The sequence below is a fragment of the Giraffa tippelskirchi genome, chromosome X (genome assembly GCF_054371585.1).
Source record: "Giraffa tippelskirchi isolate mGirTip1 chromosome X, T2T-mGirTip1v1.2.pri, whole genome shotgun sequence".
In the NCBI taxonomy this organism is placed as follows: domain Eukaryota; kingdom Metazoa; phylum Chordata; class Mammalia; order Artiodactyla; family Giraffidae; genus Giraffa; species Giraffa tippelskirchi.
This window is the reverse complement of record NC_137289.1, coordinates 99977926-99996033: the sequence shown is the minus strand read 5'-3', so window position 1 is coordinate 99996033 and position 18108 is coordinate 99977926. Positions and strand designations below refer to the sequence as shown.

At 44.7% G+C, this 18108-nt stretch overlaps 1 protein-coding gene across 1 annotated transcript in view; it reads left to right on the top strand.

Moving 5' to 3' along the window:
* HUWE1 (HECT, UBA and WWE domain containing E3 ubiquitin protein ligase 1) overlaps positions 1-18108 on the top strand; it is a 166418-nt gene that overhangs the window by 132669 nt on the left and 15641 nt on the right. Inside the window, exons 50-66 of the mRNA XM_081565454.1 lie at positions 2668-2840; positions 3193-3341; positions 4083-4158; positions 4988-5086; positions 5674-5807; positions 5994-6162; positions 7475-7703; positions 8585-8763; positions 9019-9108; positions 9269-9423; positions 10531-10576; positions 12063-12350; positions 13486-13726; positions 13924-14054; positions 17040-17254; positions 17334-17622; positions 17763-17865. Coding sequence (XP_081421580.1) covers positions 2668-2840; positions 3193-3341; positions 4083-4158; positions 4988-5086; positions 5674-5807; positions 5994-6162; positions 7475-7703; positions 8585-8763; positions 9019-9108; positions 9269-9423; positions 10531-10576; positions 12063-12350; positions 13486-13726; positions 13924-14054; positions 17040-17254; positions 17334-17622; positions 17763-17865 — 2766 coding nt within the window. The remainder of the gene's footprint in view (positions 1-2667; positions 2841-3192; positions 3342-4082; positions 4159-4987; positions 5087-5673; positions 5808-5993; positions 6163-7474; positions 7704-8584; positions 8764-9018; positions 9109-9268; positions 9424-10530; positions 10577-12062; positions 12351-13485; positions 13727-13923; positions 14055-17039; positions 17255-17333; positions 17623-17762; positions 17866-18108) is intronic.

Sequence of the window (18108 nt, the reverse complement as noted above, 5' to 3'; positions counted from 1 at the left end):
AGTAGTTAGCCAGTATGATAGGGAAAGTTTGGGTATAGGTGGAAACCTGAGTTCTCGGTATTGTTGCTTTTAATTTTAAGCAAGGCACTTTCCTGGGGCAGGGGGGTGGGTGGGGCCTTCATTCTCACATCTGCTGCAAACTCAAGAGTTGAACTGGATCAATAATGTTTTTTCCAAGCTTCTCCCCCTCTTAATTATTAATTACGGACTTTGTATTACATCTGGTTATGTCCTGAGTCTCTGTTATACTAACACAGTTCCTTAATTTTTTTAATTTTCATTTTATTGCTGTTGTTCATGAACTAATTTGTTGAAGTGACCAGACCTGCAGAATATTTTTCCTAGGTTTGGTTCACTTGGTTATATGCATTATAGTTTAACTTGTTCCCTTTATTCCTGTTTGCTATAAATTTGAAGGTAGAGCATCATAGATGGTGTACATCTCATATTGTATCATGGGGAGATGCATCTCTTTGAACTGCCATTTAGTCATGGTAAGATTGACCACTAGGGTAGAGTGATAATCATCATTGTACTATTATATTTTTCTCCTTCTTAGTAGAAAAGAAACTGTGTTGTTACTTTGGCACTGTACAAATGTCTGCTGCTGCTAAGTTGCTTCACTCGTGTCCAACTCTGTGCGACCCCATAGACGGCAGCCCACCAGGCTCCCCCGTCCCTGGGATTTTCCAGGCAAGAACACTGGAGTGGGTTGCCAGTTCCTTCTCCAATGCATGAAAGTGAAAGTGAAGTCACTCAGTTGTGTCCGACTCTTAGCGACCCCATGGACTGCAGCCTACCAGGCTCCTCCATCCATGGGATTTTCCAGGCAAGAGTACTGGAGTGGGGTGCCATTGCCTTCTCTTCCCTATTAATCATGTTCCTAGTAAATGGTCTTAACACCAGTTGATAATCCTTGCCTGCATCTTTTAATTTCCTAGAGGGTTATCAGTGACACCTTTCTAATTTCCATCATTCCTTCTGTTACTAGCTGCTATATTTCTGTGGTTATAGCTCCAGTTCAAGAGGGAAAGTTGGTTACCCTATAATACAGTTCCTACTAAAAAAGGCAAGATTAAAAACTTATTTTTTCCCTTCAGTCACCTATCTTCAGAGTAAGTCAAAATGGAGTAACCAAAAATGGGTTAAACTCCACCTCAAATACAAGCTCTGGCTTTCTGTTTTCTAAGTAGTAGTATGGTCTCATGAATTTTCCTCAGTTTTTAAAATCTGATTGAATTACTTAGATCACTACAGTTATCCTTTGCATGCTCATCCTTTGTGCTCTTTTTCATTACACCTTTGAGCTTGTGGGACCTCTTCAAGCTGGCTTATCTGTCCTTTTGATAAAACCTCATAAACTTTTTTAAATATTTCAAACTATGAACTCAGAGTAGTATAATGAACACTGTATGCCTCACCTAGATTAACCAGTGGTTAGCATTTCAAACTGTCTGCTTTGTTCCTCCCTCCCCTCAGCTTCATGAACTGAATCGCTTGAAGTTTTTTATAAACGTGACACTTAACCTCTGAATACTTGAGCATGTGTCTCCTAAGAAAAAGATTCCCTTACATAGCTAAAATAACATCATTACCTCTAAGAAATTTACCAGTAATAGAATGATACCATATACTTCATACTCATATATCCCCAATTATTTCAAGATTATCTTTCTCTTTATAGCCTGGGGGAGAGTGTGTTGATTGAGAATCCAGTGAGCATCACTCATTGCATTTGATTGTCATGTATCTCTTTTTTTTTTATGACATTTGACTGTTTTAAGAGTCCAAAAGGTCAGATGTCTTATAGAACATCCCATAATCTGGATTTGCCTAATTGTTTCTTCATGGTTAAATTCAGGGTAAACTTTTTTGGCAAGAATACTATATAGGTGGTGTTTGCATTTCTCAGTGCTTCACATCAGGAGACGCACAATGCCAATTTGTCCCATTATTGGATGATGCTAAGTTTGATCACATAGTTAATGGTTAGAGTTCCCCTTTGTATTAACAAGGCTTCCTTGGTGGCTCAGATGGTAAAGAATCTGCCTGCAATGCAGGAGACCTGGTTTCAATCCCTGGGTCAGGAAGATCCCCTAGAAAAGGGAATGGCTAGCCATTCCAGTTCTTGTCTGGAGAATTCCATGGACAGAGAAGCCTAATGGGCTATATATAGTCCATGGGGTCTCAAAGAGTCGGACACGACTGAGCGACTAACATACTTTGTATTAACAGATCATCCGTGAGGTGATGGCTTTGAGTTCATGTGAAGATCATGTGAATATCCTGTGCCCTGAAGATTTTTTTTTAACTCAGTAGTTTTAGCATTTATTAGTGATCTTTGCCTAGATCACTTAACATTGTTGGTTGCAAAGTGACAGTTTTCTGATTTTCTTGTTCCTGTTTATTAGCTAGTATTCTTATAGTGTGTAATCCATTACCATCTTTATTTTTGTTTGATGCTCAGATTTGGCCTGTGGTAATGCCCCCATTAATTTTTTAAAGCCTACTTGATTTTGAAGGCCATTTGGCACAACAAGATGTCTCAGGCTCACCTTGTACCTTCCATGCTCCATTCCTGGAATCAGTTGTTACTCTGATGAGCCGCCATTTCTTTTAGTGTGGATTTCTGTGCCCAGTTCATCTCTGTATCTTCCTTTATGTCAGTCCCAACATGGCCAACACAGTCAATGCTGCTCTGAAGCCTTTGGAAACACTTTCCCGGATTGTGAACCAGCCCAGTAGCCTTTTTGGCAGTAAGAGTGCTTCTAGCAAGAGCAAGTCTGAGCAGGATGCCCAAGGAGCTGCTCAGGACTCTAATAGCAACCAACAGGACCCAGGTAGGGAATCAGAGCCAAGGGACTGGAGAGCTGGCTGGGTGGTCATAGTTATTTTATGGGCATGACATCACAGCTGTTCTGGCTTAGTATTGTTTCCCTGGGAACTTGCTGGCCTTCCACAGATCTGTCATAGTAGTGTGGGAATATGCCCCACAAAGAATTCCTTAAAATTGCAGCCTTGTTTGGCTATCCTCACACGTAGCCTTGTCTTTTCCTTTGTCACCCATTCATTTATTCTCTGAGAACTCGTAAATTTGCCCAGGGAAGGGACTTTATTGTTTTCATGCTTTCCTCATGGTGCCCCGCACATAGGCACTCTTTGATTATTTTGCTGGTTGGTTGATTGTTTCAGGCGAGCCTGGGGAAACAGAAGTGCAGGAGGAGGATCATGATGTCACTCAGACAGAGGTGGCAGATGGGGATATCATGGATGGGGAGGCTGAAACCGACTCAGTGGTGATTGCTGGGCAGCCTGAGGTGCTCAGTTCACAAGAGATGCAGGTAGGGAGGCAGATCACCCAGCATATACCCCTATTGTGGTGCTGAACCAAACCCCCAACTGGTGTGGGTGGGTGAGTACTTTAGATCCTTGCCATTAGCTGTCTGTTTTGCAGAGGAGCACAGATAATATGCTTAGTAGATGCTCAGTAAATGTGTTTGAATTGTATTAAATGAAGGGTGGGTACAGGGCCAGGATGCCATATTATGAAATGGAATCGAACAGGCTCAGATGAAATGTTGACACAGAAAGTTGGCCTGAACCCTTTGGGCCCAGGGTCTTTGATTTACCTGGCTCTGATCATTAATGGATACTCCTTAATAACACTGTTGTGCCTATAGCACCAGCTCTCACTGAGGCATTCAAATGTCAGTCTTCTAAAGACCCTATAGAAAGCATTGTCATTTCTGGAGCTGGTAGCTGTGGTAAGAAATGAGGCCTACAGTCCTGAGCTGCTAGCTCTAAGGAGATCTGCATGTATTCCTGCATTCCTGAAGAGTATAAAGACTTAATCTGGTCTCAGATAACTGGGATGTACCCATTTGAAAGACAGTCTAGAGTGTGGATTGGCAGCACATGGTAGTTTCTGTGCTCTTAGCACCAAGTGTGTGGTGCTTATGTAACATCCTCTGTCACATATTATCCTAGAAATATATGCTCCCTTGCTGGCTTTTTTTAGGGTTTCAGCACTAGCACAATGATAGACTTGTGTGCATCCATATATATGTTCTATTTCTCTCCAGGTTGAGAATGAGCTGGAGGACCTGATAGATGAGTTGCTTGAGAGGGATGGCGGATCTGGGAACAGTACAATTATAGGTGAGAGCCCCAGAACTGAGTATAGCCTCTTCCTTTGCCTCAGTCTCTCTTGGGAGGACCCTTTTTCTCATCATCTGCTTGCTCAGCTCTGCCTAAGGGCTCATAGCCAGCCTAGATTGCTGCTTGTCTTGATGTTGACAGTCTTACAGATGAGAAATTCACAAGCCATCTACAGACCTGTGGCTGGTCTGAAGTGTTGCCTGTGTAGGGGAGGCGGAGGGGGTGGCCATCAGTATAGATAATACATCAGGCACATCAAGAGTGTTTATTCATGGAGGCTTAGAGGAGGCTATAGAGGCTGTAGGATGAGAAAGCGCTTTCCTTTCAGTTCTTCATTGAATCCAGGGGCTTTCTGCCTCTCAGTCTCAGTAGTGTAAAAAGAGTGAGCATTCCCTAAGGATAGCCCTTTTTACAACTCAGAGGGAAAATGACAAAGGTACTCTACTGTCACCATGCTCCAATGGTATATGTTACTTGTTTTTATTTTATTGATGGAGGAAATCAAATGATAAACTGAAGTAGACATGTATTCTTAAATTTGGCAAGGCTTTTTCACACCCATTATCCTCTGTGGTTTCACAGTTAGTGGGATTGGCAAGGCAGATGTGATCATCCCATTTTACAGATGAGGAAACTGAGACTCAGACGGTAAAGTGACTGGCCAAGCTCACCTAGCTAGTCAACAGCAGTGAACCCAGGTCTTCTCCCTCATCCAAAAGAAAAAAAAAGAATGGATATCTGCTGGGTGTACATAGCTACATTAGGTGCACCCAATCTGGAAAGGGAAGTCCTCTGTTGTTCAGTGAAGGCTCTGCTCTGTAACCTTCAGTGAGCAGAAGTGGAGAGGATGAATCACAAGAGGACGTGCTGATGGATGAAGCTCCTTCCAATCTCAGCCAAGCTTCCACCTTGCAGGCCAACCGAGAAGGTGAGAGTGCTGAGGCCAGAAAGGCCTCCCTTCTTGCCCTGCACGTCTGACAGACACCACACTAGGGTTTTCCTGGAGGCAGCTGCCCACATGTGCAAAATAAGGAAGCATCTGTCTGCATGCGCTGACCTACACCATCCACTTTTATCCTCATCCAGTTTTTCGAGTAACATATTACTACTGCTTGCCCAAAAGTCTGTCACTTCTTACTTGGTTCACTTTCTTCTCACCCACCTGCTATCATCGCTCCAGATTCCCTTTTACCAATAGGATGCAGTCAGTAGCAAAGTAGACTGGAAAGGCAAGAGGGCACCAGTAGACTTGGCCAAGTCCTAGACCATGGCTCCTCAAGCGCCACCCTATAGCCAGCCTCCACATTCAGCCATGTGGCTCAGCATATTGATGCACTGATTGGCACTCTTAGGAAATCGGGGCTGGCTCACTAAGTCTGTACATCACCCTAGATCTGGTTCTTCCTCTCCTAGAGTCAAATACCCCATCACCTTCCCACTCAATCTGCTGGCCTGCACAGTAGCCTGTTTTCTAGCTACTCAGTATAGTCCTCCAATGTGCTCCCTTTGTTTTAGATTCCATGAATATCCTGGACCCTGAGGATGAGGAGGAGCACACTCAGGAAGAGGACAGCAGTGGCAGTAACGAGGATGAGGATGATAGTCAGGATGAAGAGGAGGAGGAGGAGGAAGATGAGGAAGATGATCAGGTGAGGGGGGACTGTGTTTGGGTTGGTTCAGACAACCTCTTCCATGGGAACACAGAGCTGGAGAAAACCAACAGTCGGGGTTGCTAGCCTCAGCACCTCCCTCCCTCATGTGCAAATGTGGCCATGACACCAGACTTCAGAAATCCTTACCTCCAGCAATTCTCCATCTCCTATTTTCCCCTTAAGGAGGATGATGAAGGTGAAGAGGGAGATGAAGACGATGACGACGATGGCTCTGAAATGGAATTGGATGAGGATTACCCTGATATGAACGCTTCTCCCTTGGTCCGATTTGAGCGCTTTGACCGGGAGGATGATCTCATCATTGAGTTTGACAACATGTTCTCCAGTGCTAGTAAGATACAGGGGCTCAGCTGGGTTTTATCTCTTGATTCTTACACCCTGAACCAGAGCAGCTCTCAATCTGATACAGAAAGCACTTCTTTTCATAGCTGATTTCCTGGGGCAAGGGATATCTGACTCCATCTCTCTCAATAAGTGTATACCTAGAAGAAGAAATTATGAGAGGCTGCTTTTGTTCACTCCACCTCAGTAAATAGGCAGCCAGTTAAGAGCCTGAACAACTTGATGATTTGCTTGAATTAACAAAGAAAGAGATACCGAGGCTGACTGCATCAGGCACTCGTGTGCACACTACAGTGATAGGGCAATAACTAATCCTTATGTCTGTGACACTGGATCTTGAGAGTTTGGATGGACACCTTTGAGCTTGGCATTGGGGAGTAGATTTTGAACACATTCACTCTGTTCATCAAGGATGCATCTTTTCGGACCAGAGAGTGAATCTCTTCCCACCCTCCTCCCCCATCAACATCAAAGTTCCCTTTTAGCATCAAGTTCTTAAAATCAAACTGTCTTGAGAAGGCAGGTCTTTACTCCCAAATCACAAGCACAATATAGCAGAAAACACTGAACTGTTCTGGTCTGTTGTCTTGGCCAAGTAGTCTCTTACCTCTTTGAGCCTCAGTTTGTCACCTGTAAATGAAAAATGTGGAAAAAATGGGGTGGATTACATAATTTTCAAGATACTTTCTATTCTGTGGTTTTCTTTGCATTTTTGTGATTTCCATCAGTCTTTCTTATAAGTTGAGCCTCTGTCCATTCAGCAAATTGAACAAATATTTGAGGAGTGTCTACTGTGTTCTAGGTACTAGGATATAGCAATAAAAAGGAAAACAGTCCTTTTCCCTCCTAGGAGCTTATGGTCTATTAAGAATTATGAGTAAGCAGGCATTACATTGTTGTATGGTAAGAAAGCACAGAGTAAAGGGTTATTAGGCCCATCTGTAGAATCAGAAGTAATTTCTAGGCCAAGAACAACAAAACAGGTGAAAAGTGGGGAGAGGTGTTGTTAAGGCGGAGAGAACAGCACGTTTCTGAGGGGCCAACAAGCATCACTGTGGCTTAGTGTCGAGAATGAATTGGGATAAGGTACTACTTAGGAGACTGTTGCAGTATCTAGGTGAGAGATGGTGGCATAAGCCATGGTAGTATCAGTGATCGTAGAAGAGGTGTGGGAATGAGGGAGAAAGGACAAAGCTCAGGTTTCCGTGTGAGGAAGTAAGGCCCAGGAGACATGGTTCTGCCTGAACAACCATGGAGAAATTTATTTTTGGCACTGATCCCTTTGCATATTGTCCTTGCAGCAGACATCCCCCCATCCCCAGGAAATATCCCTACCACCCACCCACTGATGGTACGCCATGCAGATCACAGTTCCCTGACACTGGGCAGTGGCTCCTCTACAACACGTCTCACCCAGGGCATCGGGCGCAGCCAGAGGACCCTGAGACAGCTGACGGCCAACACAGGCCATACCATTCACGTTCACTACCCTGGGAATCGCCAGCCCAATCCTCCTCTTATACTCCAGAGGTGAGTTACAGGGAAGATTATTGGGCTCACTGAGCTTTAGCATTGTCTTGATCTGACAGGATATTGCTCTTGTGACACACACAAATAATGTATTTGCCCTGTTTCTTTGTGGATTATATGTGCAGCCTTTGGGGAAATACCAAATTGTATAACATGTTCTTCTGCTTAAGCGTCCTGTGCATAGATTCAGCAATCATTAAGCATCTCATATGATAAGCTTAAGTTTATACTATACTTAGCACTTAAGATACAGTCAGGAGAGGATCCCTGCCTTTGGGCTTAGTTTCTCACACTAGGGAGAAACAATTTTTAGAGGTGAAAGGAAGAAGTATAGATGTCATAATGGTCAATGTACAAATAGTAGTTGGTGTACAAGAGAGATATTATACCCTAACCCATGCTGTGCCATACCGTGCTAAGTTGCTTCAGTCGTGTCTGACTCTGTGCGACCCTATGGACTGTAGCCCACCAGGCTTCTCTCTCCATGGGATTCTCCAGGCAAGAATACTGGAGTGGGTTGCCATGCCCTCCTCCAGGGGATCTTCCTGACCCAGGGATTGAACCCACATCTCTTAAGTCTCCTGCATTGGCAGACAGGTTCTTTACCACTAGTGCCACCTGGGGAGCCCCTACCCTAACACAGTGCCTGACATCAGTGATGCTCACTCTGTTGCAGGAACTATGGAGTAATATGCAATTTCAACCCAAAAAAAGTTGGCAGACTGATCGAGTAGTTAGAAAAGTAAGACTTATATGCAGTATGATCAGGTCCATAATAATGTTATGCATTTCCTAGAGGATACAGAAAGGATCTCACAATAACAGGTTGCAGGGCCCCTATGGATATACAGTGACCATGGCACCCCACTGTCACCCTACAGGTTGCTTGGTCCCTCTGCTGCTGCTGACATCCTTCAGCTGAGCAGCAGCCTTCCCCTACAAAGCCGGGGCCGAGCCCGCCTCCTAGTGGGCAACGATGACGTCCACATCATCGCCCGGTCTGATGATGAACTGCTGGATGACTTTTTCCATGATCAGAGCACAGCTACCAGCCAAGCAGGCAAGTTTATGTGATGAAAAAGAGGGTAACGTTTGTCTGGTTCTTTTTCCATGCTGAGGAAAAGCAGAATAGTATCCACCCTGCTTGGAGAAACCCCATTTTACAGGAACCAGACCACTCAGTGATTTAGCCAAAGACGTTAGTACCTGTGATGTGCCAAACCTTATGGTAGACATTGGGTCCTCTTAGGGAAATGCTGCAATTTTTGGATCAGTTGATGCATGACAAGGCTCACTCTCCTTGGTTTCCCTACAGGGACCCTATCCAGTATCCCCACAGCCCTGACTCGCTGGACAGAGGAATGCAAAGTTCTTGATGCTGAGAGCATGCATGACTGTGTTTCAGGTGTGTAGCAGCTTGGTTATCAGGGCAGTAGTGAATCTTCAAGGGCTGAGACAGTGCATGGAAAATTGTTATCCTCGTTTTCTGTGACCACAAGCTCTGCCTTTTGGCTTTCTCTCTACCTCCCCTGAGCAACCTCTGATCTTTTGCTTCTTTGATCCAGTTGTTAAAGTGCCCATTGTCAATCATCTGGAATTCCTGAGGGATGAGGAGCTGGAAGAAAGGAGGGAGAAAAGGAGGAAACAACTAGCTGAGGAAGAAACAAAGATAACCGACAAAGGCAAAGAAGATAAGGAGAACAGGGATCAGAGTGCACAGGTAATTCCCATGAGCTGGGAGGATTCATATTTGGCTATGTCTGCTTTAACTTTCCTGCGGTTTTAGCATACATGTGGCTGGCCCCAAGAGTCATTAAAGATTCTAAGATGTTCACATTGAACCTGAGAAATGATACACTCCAAATTCACTGTACACACATATGGCTTTTAGGGGAAAAACCAAAGCCAGAGCAGCTCCTAACTTATCAGTTACACTGTATAGTCTCTACTTTCAGTGACTTACAGTTAGACAAGAAGAATGACCTTGACTAAGCCCATGCTTTTAATGTTTCAGTTCCATTTCAGTGGATTGCCTTCCCAAGTGTCAGGCAAACCTTATTGATAGGATTCCATTCCAACATTTGAACGAGTTAGGCTTAGGCTTCAGATCAGAGAAAATGTTTTATCTTGAACCCCTTCACCACGTGGCATTTTCTAGGGCTCAATATATGAAATCTCTAACATGATTTTGGTTTTTCTGAAAATTTTGGAACCTTGAATAACTTCCAAATATATAAAGTAAATGCTGATAGAAATGCAAGAAAATTGAAAAACTTGAGTGAAAGATTTTATTATACCTCACTCACTCAACAGTCAGAATATCAGACTTAAAAGGATATTGAAATGTTCATTTATGGTAACAAGCTTGATCTAACTGATAACCTTTGTAGAGAACTTTGACCTTTTAATAAACAGTACCATTGTTTCGAACACATTAAAAGGGTTGGGAAATAAGCAAGTGTGGTGAATCATGGAAAAACCTGGAGTGTAAAATAAGCCCAAAGAAGGAAAATATAGATAGAGTAAATTCTTGCTGGTCTCATCGATGTGTGTTCAGATCATGTCCTATGCCCAAGCCCAGCTCCAATGTGGTTTTTATTATCCTTTCCTCTCATTATTTAGTCAGCTCCCTGACAGTTTCCCCCTTATCCCCATGCCATCTCAAACATGAATTTATATTAGAGAATTGGAGGTCTGTTTTCATGCTAAGGTGCTTATCTTCCATCCAGGTCATATGTGTCATATGTGGGAGATGGCGACTATTAGAGTTGACCTCTATCTCATGTGCTTGCAAAGTCCCACATTGGTCTGTCCCTTTTCTTTGCAGTGTACTGCATCTAAGACAAATGACTCCACTGAACAGAACCTCTCAGGTAACTCTCCTTCCCATTTTTCCTTCTTGCTAATTACTGGTTGATTCTTTTTCCTGACCCAAGTAGCTGGCCCAGGTAGACTGAAGATGAACACTGGTGCTCTGTGGGATGAGGTAGTAGATTGTATAGTTTTAGGGTCATACCCCATCTTGGAGATAACTATACAGTCTACTGTCTTTCCCACGGTGGTGCACTTCCCCTTCAACGTACTCTGTTTAGGTTCTCATTCTGATTATGCTGTACTGCGTTCTGGCATGTGTAGTGAGGCTATGTGTCCTGTCCTTTTTAGTGACCATCGTGGTGTGGTGCTTCATGAGAACACCTGACAGTGGTTCCTAAATGCTAGTCCTCAGTGGAAGTTAACAGAATGAGGGAAGTTTAATGACTTTTTCAGAAAGCTGAACTTGTTCAATGTAAAGGACTGTTATAAATTACAGAGATTATGTATTTCCTACTTCTTTGGTATCAGAATATTTTTATTAAATGATAATGGATTTTCTTTCTTACTTGGTTAAATTAAAAGTTGGTGACCCTGTGTTAGTCTCTTTTTATTTTTTCTTTTTATATAAACTTCATGGGTCTGTGGAATCAAATGTTGCCTTGGGCAGTCTGCTTTGAGGGAGGGTAGCTCTATGGGCTAAATGGTATTACTACTAAATACTTTTGATTCCTCCTTCTAATGTGCCTAATGTCAGTAGCCATTTTGTGACTGTGATTCTAATAACTGGTCTATGTGGTATTATATGTCTCCCCTACCCCTATTTCCTCAGAACTTCCTTCTACTACCCTATACCTTCTGTCTCCTTCGGCACTTGAGTTGGGAAATGATTGTACTAAAGCCTACACAATATTTTTTAAAGCAGTGAAAGAGGGTAGGTGTCCTGGTGCCCTGAATCTGGCAGAAGGTCATTGAAAGGGTCTGTCATCAGGTAAAATGGCCCTTTGCCTGCTGCTGTTGCTAGAGGACTCTGCTCATGCTGGGGTGAGGTAGTAAGTTGTATTGTTGTGGGGTAGGGATTTTAGGCCCCAATTAGAAGATAACTATACAACTTACTACTTTCCCTGATGTGTAGCACATTCACATTTAGTTTTAACACTGTTGCTTCCATCAGAGTTGTAGATGCTGCTTGGATAATTAGGACTGCAAGAAAAAGGAGGTGGAAGGGGACAGGTGATATGTAACGTGAGGCAAATATTATAAAGTAACTTAAACTCTCCCCCTCCACCCGGTGCACAGAAAGGATTTAATTCTTAGGGTCTACAAAGAGTCAGATCTTTGGTTCTTGGCACTAATGGCACTGTGCCTTAGCCCTCAGCCCGAGATACCAGACCAGCCAGGTGCTGTTCCTGGGAGCAATTGGTGGTTGATGGGAATGCTGCATCACTGAGTGGGATAATTGTCATGCCACATGTGCTGATTGAGTGGCTCCCCCTGTCCTTGACTGATTGCCCTTTAACAACCTTATTGTCATTCTTTCCGAGAAAGATGGGACTCCTATGCCTGACAGCTACCCAGCAACCCCATCTTCAACTGATGTAGCTACATCTGAGCCCAGGGAGACCCTTGTCACTCTGCAGCCCTCCCAACAGCAACCAACACTCCCAACCCCACCAGCCTTGGGAGAGATTCCTCAAGAGCTGCAGTCCCCAATTGGAGAAGGTGGGAGCTCTACACAGCTATTGATGCCTGTAGAGCCAGAGGAATTGGGTCCCACAAGGCCAAGTGGAGAAGCAGAAACAACTCAGATGGAGCTATCCCCAGCTCCCACTATAAGTAAGTAGAATTTCAGGGTTTGAGGGTAGGGGTAAAACAGGAGGGAAGAATGGACATCTTTGTAGTTTCTCTTTACTCTCTTACTTTAGAGAATTTCTAAAGTAGAAGCTCAAGTCCTCATAATTAGGTCTCATAAGGGGGCGGCAGAGGATGGGATGGTTAGATAGCATCACCAACTCAATGGACATGAGTTTGAGCAAACTCTGAGAGATAGTGAAGGACAGAGGAGCCTGGCACGCTGCGGTCCATGGGGTCTCAAAGAGTTGGATACTACTTAGAGACTGAACAACAACAAATTGTACATTACCTTTTTAGCTAGAGTTGAGGTTTTTTCTCTGTGTCCTCATGTGATTATATATACATCTGAGTGCTTTATTGGCACCAACAGTTTGAGGTGATCACTCTGTTCCTGGCTATCATGTGAGGCTTCTTTAACTTCTTTAAAAAGAAGTAGAGGGTGATTATCTCTATGAATAAACTGAAACTCAGAGTGAAACAATTAGCCCAAGGTCACTCAGTAAGTGGTTGAGCTGTGATTAAAATCCAGATCTGTGTAACTCTGAAGCTTGCTTTTCTTCAGCATTTCTAGGACTGGCAAGCACGTGACCACACATATAACAGGTCTCCTATCCTGGCCAACACATTTATTTCATGGCACTATTTCCCACTGGTTTGAAATGGGGCCTCAAAATTCTTCTCAGCAGTGTTCCAACAGGGTAAACAAACCTGTTTGCCATCCATGCTCTTTACCGTACTGCATATGATTTACTCCAGAGACACCTTTGGGTGTAGGGGGTTTTGCCTTTAAGGACCCTTGTTTGTTTAGATAAGTGCTTGTGCAAATGATGCCTGTAGGGAATCTGAAAGTGACAAGATCCCTTATCTGGGATGCCTAGAGAAGATGTTTCACAGGCATGCTTGGAACACCATAAATGTTCAACAAATGATAAAAAGGATTTGAGCTAAGTTCTAAGCAAATGAAATTGAGAGGGGAGCATCAGGCCAGCGTCTGAAGTGAAGTTAAAGAAGTAAGAAGTCTGATCTGGCTGCTTCTTAATTCAGCCCCCCCCCCTTGCCCCCAGAAGCAGAGATCTAACCTCTCCATGTGACTTCCTCCTAGCCTCTCTTTCCCCAGAGAGAGCTGAAGATTCTGATGCTCTGACAGCTGTCAGCAGTCAACTGGAAGGCTCTCCCATGGATACTAGCAGCCTGGCTTCCTGTACCCTGGAGGAGGCTGTGGGTGACGCCCCAGCAACTGGCAGTTCTGAGCAGCCCACAGCAGGCAGCTCCACTCCTGGGGATGCCCCACCAGTTGTGACAGAAGTACAAGGCAGGGGTGATGGGTCAGGGGAACCTACCCAGCCCCCTGAGGACAGGTAAGCACTGTGTGAGTGAGATGAGGGCAGGATGTGTTGGCAGGTATTTCAAGCCACATTCATATTTAGTAACTAATGCCCATGCTTTGTACACTGGGGAAATCAACTTGGCTTCTATGAAAAAAGGGGTACTGTAGGAGTATTTTATAAGTTTGAAAATATGGTTCAGAGAACAACCTGAAAATGATTTCCTTCAGCTCTCCCCCTGCATCCTCTGAGAGTTCTTCCACCAGAGATTCCGCGGTGGCCATTTCTGGAGCAGATTCCCGGGGAATCCTGGAAGAGCCACTGCCTTCAACAAGCAGTGAAGAAGAAGATCCTCTTGCAGGTGAGCTCCATGTGTGCTCAGGCCATCTTGGCATTGTTGAGACTTCTAGTAGCCCTTGGTGTGGAAATGCCCACCAGTCAAACCATTCCATCCAGATAAAGGGCGGCATATGTGTAGGAGGAGGACCTGCAGTAAGGGTATGCTACAGTCAGCAAAAACAAGACCGGGAGCAGACTGTGGCTCAGATCATGAACTCCTTATTGCCAAATTCAGACTTAAATTGAAGAAAGTAGGGAAAACCACTAGACCATTCAGGTATGACCTAAATCAAATCCCTTATGATTATACAGTGGAAGTGACAAATAGATTGAAGGGACTAGATCTGATAGAGTACCTGATGAACTATGGACAGAGGTTCGTGACATTGTACAGGAGACAGGGATCAAGACCATCCCCATGGAAAAGAAATGCAAAAGAGCAAAATGGCTGTCTGAGGAGGCCTTACAAATAGCTGGGGAAAGAAGAGAAGCAAAAAGCAAGGGAGAAAAGGAAAGATATTCCCATTTGAATGCAGAGTTCCAAAGAATAGCAAGGAGAGATAAGAAAGCCTTCCTTAGTGATCAATGCAAACAAATAGAGGAAAACAACAGAATGGGAAAGACTAGAGATCTCTTAAAGAAAATTGAGAGATACCAAGGGAACATTTCATGGAAAGATGGGCTCAATAAAGGACAGAAATGGTATGGACCTAACAGAAGCAGAACATATTAAGAAGAGGTGGCAAGAATACACAGAAGAACTGTACAAAAAAGATCTTCACGACCCAGATAATCACGATGGTGTGATCACTCACCTAGAGCCAGACATCCTGGAATGTAAAGTCAAGTGGGCCTTAGAAAGCATCACTACGAACAAAGCTAGTGGAGGTGATGGAATTCCAGTTGAGCTATATCAAATCCTGAAAGATGATGCTGTGAAAATGCTGCACTCGATATGCCAGCAAATCTAGAAAACTCAGCAGTGGCCACAGGACTGGAAAAGGTCAGTTTTCATCCCAATCCCAAAGAAAGGCAATGCCAAAGAATGCTCAAACTACCACACAATTGCACTCATCTCACACATTGGTAAAGTAATGCTCAAAATTCTCCAAGCCAGGCTTCAGCAATACATGAACTGTGAACTTCCAGATGTTCAAGCTGGTTTTAGAAAAGGCAGAGGAACCAGAGATCAAATTGCCAACATCCGCTGGGTCATCGAAAAAGCAAGCTGCCGAGTCACTTCAGTCGTGTCCAACTCTGTGCGACCCCATAGACGGCAGCCCACCAGGCTCCGCCGTCCCTGGGATTCTCCAGGCAAGAATACTGGAGTGGGTTGCCATTTCCTTCTCCAGTGCATGAAAGGGGAAAGTGAAGGTGAAGTCGCTCAGTCATGTCCTGTCCGACTCTTAGCGACCCCACAGACTGCAGCCTACCAGGCTCCTCCGTCCATGGGATTTTCCAGGCAAGAGTACCTGAATGGAGTGCCAGTGCCTTCTCCGCGAAAAAGCAAGAGATTTCCAGAAAAACATCTATTTCTGCTTTATTGACCATGCCAAAGCCTTTGACTGTGTCGATCACAATAAACTGTGGAAAATTCTGAAAGAGATGGGAATACCAGACCATCTGACCTGTCTCTTGAGAAACCTGTATGCAGGTCAGGAAGCAACAGTTAAAACCAGACATGGAAAAACAGACTGGTTCCAAATAGGAAAAGGAGTACGTCAAGGCTGTATATTGTCACCCTGCTTATTTAACTTATATGCAGAGTACATCATGAGAAACGCTAGGCTGGAAGAAACACAAGCTGGAATCAAGATTGCTGGGAGAAATATCAATAAACTCAATATGCAGATGACACCACCCTTATGGCAGAAAGTGAAGAAGAACTAAAGAGCCTCTTGATGAACATGAAAGAGGAGAGTGAAAATGTTGGCTTAAAGCTCAGTGTTCAGAAAACTAAGATCATGGCATCTGGTCCCATCACTTCATGGGAAATAGATGGGGAAACAGTGGAAACAGTGTCAGACTTTATTTTTCTGGGCTCCAAAATCGCTGCAGATGGTGACTACAGCCATGAAATTAAAAAACGCTTACTCCTTGGAAGGAAGGTTATGACCAACCTAGATAGCATATTAAAAAGCAGAGACATTACTTTGCCAGCAAAGGTCCATCTAGTCAAGGCTATGGTTTTTCCAGTAGTCATGTATGAATGTGAGAGTTGGATGGTGAAGAAAGCTCAGCGCCAAAGAATTGATGCTTTTGAACTGTGGTGCTGGAGAAGACTCTTGAGAGTCCCTTGGACTGCAAGAAGGTCCAACCAGTCCATCCTAAAGGAGATCAGTCCTGGGTGTTCATTGGAAGGACTGATGTTGAAGCTGAAACTCCAATACTTTGGCCACCTGATGCAAAGAGTTGACTCATTGGGAAAGACCCTAAAGCTGGGAACGATTGGGGGCAGGAGGAGAAGGGGACAACAGAGGATGAGATGGTTGGATGGCATCACCGACTCGATGGACATGGGTTTGGGTAAACTCCGGTTGTTGGTGATGGACTGGGAGGCCTGGTGTGCTGCGATTCATGGGGTCACAAAGAGCCGGACACGACTGAGCGGCTGAACTGAACTGATGCTGCACAATGGAATGAGCCCAGGACTTTGGAGTCAAACTGATCTTAGCTCAAATCCCCTCTCTGCCACCTCCTACTTATAGGATCTGGAGCCATTGCTTAACTTCCCTGATCCTCATTGATACTGAAAGGGTGATGATAGCTACATGATGGGGTCTTTTTTTTTTTAATGGTGGGGTCTTGATGAAGGTTAATTGAGACCACACACACAGAACTTGGCACATAACAAGAAGCTGTTCTGAGCCTAAGGAAGGGTGGGTTGTCCTTCTCTGTATGTCCTGTGTCCCTGGCATAAAATGAGGACTGAAAGCTCATGCAAGGCCATGGATTTCCTTCAGTCAGTAGAAGTGAGAATCCCTTCACATCTTGTGTCTCCCCGAAGGTATTAGTCTCCCTGAAGGTGTGGACCCCTCTTTTCTGGCCGCCCTGCCTGATGACATTCGCCGAGAAGTCCTACAGAACCAGCTGGGCATTCGTCCACCAACACGAACTGCCCCCTCAACAAATAACTCTGCTCCTGCAGTGGTGGGGAATCCTGGTGTCACTGAAGTGAGCCCTGAGTTCCTTGCTGCCTTGCCTCCAGCCATCCAGGAGGAAGTATGTGAGGCAGGTAGGGGGCTGGTGGGCCAGGCTGCCTCGCCATGGTATGCCCCATTGACATTCTTCTGCTCTGTAGGTACTGGCACAGCAGAGAGCTGAGCAACAGCGACGGGAACTAGCACAAAATGCCAGTTCAGACACCCCCATGGACCCTGTGACCTTCATCCAGACTCTGCCCTCAGACCTGCGCCGTAGTGTCCTAGAGGACATGGAGGACAGTGTGTTGGCCGTGATGCCACCTGACATTGCAGCTGAAGCTCAAGCCCTGAGGCGAGAGCAGGAAGCCCGGCAGAGGCAGCTCATGCATGAGCGGCTTTTTGGGCACAGCAGCACCTCTGCACTCTCTGCCATTCTCCGAAGCCCGGGTACAGAGGGAGGCAAGTGGGAGGGCTCTGTAATGTCTAGCTTTGGCCACATGAAACTCTTTGTTCCCCTTTGTATTACCTGGACCCAGCTCAGTACATGTCCCTTCCCCAACTTCAGTTTCCTTTTTCTTTCCTTCCAGCCTTCACCAGTCGCCTGAGTGGCAACCGTGGGGTCCAGTACACTCGCCTTGCTGTGCAAAGAGGTGGCACCTTCCAGATGGGGGGTAGCAGCAGCCATAATAGGTACCTTTTGCCTGTCTTTTCTCTCCTTGCCATACCACCTTTCATGTCTACTAGTAGTCCAGCTCCCTTTATTTTTAGGTGGAGAGGCTGGATAACCTGTCTAGGGTATTTACTTGAATGAACGGGGAAGCCAGATTTTTTAACTCTCTCTTCAAAAAAGCCACACTTTTGGGTTAGTGTAGCTACTGTAGACCAGAAGCATAACGTAAGGCAGGCAGGCACCAGGTTGTAGCTGTGATTACA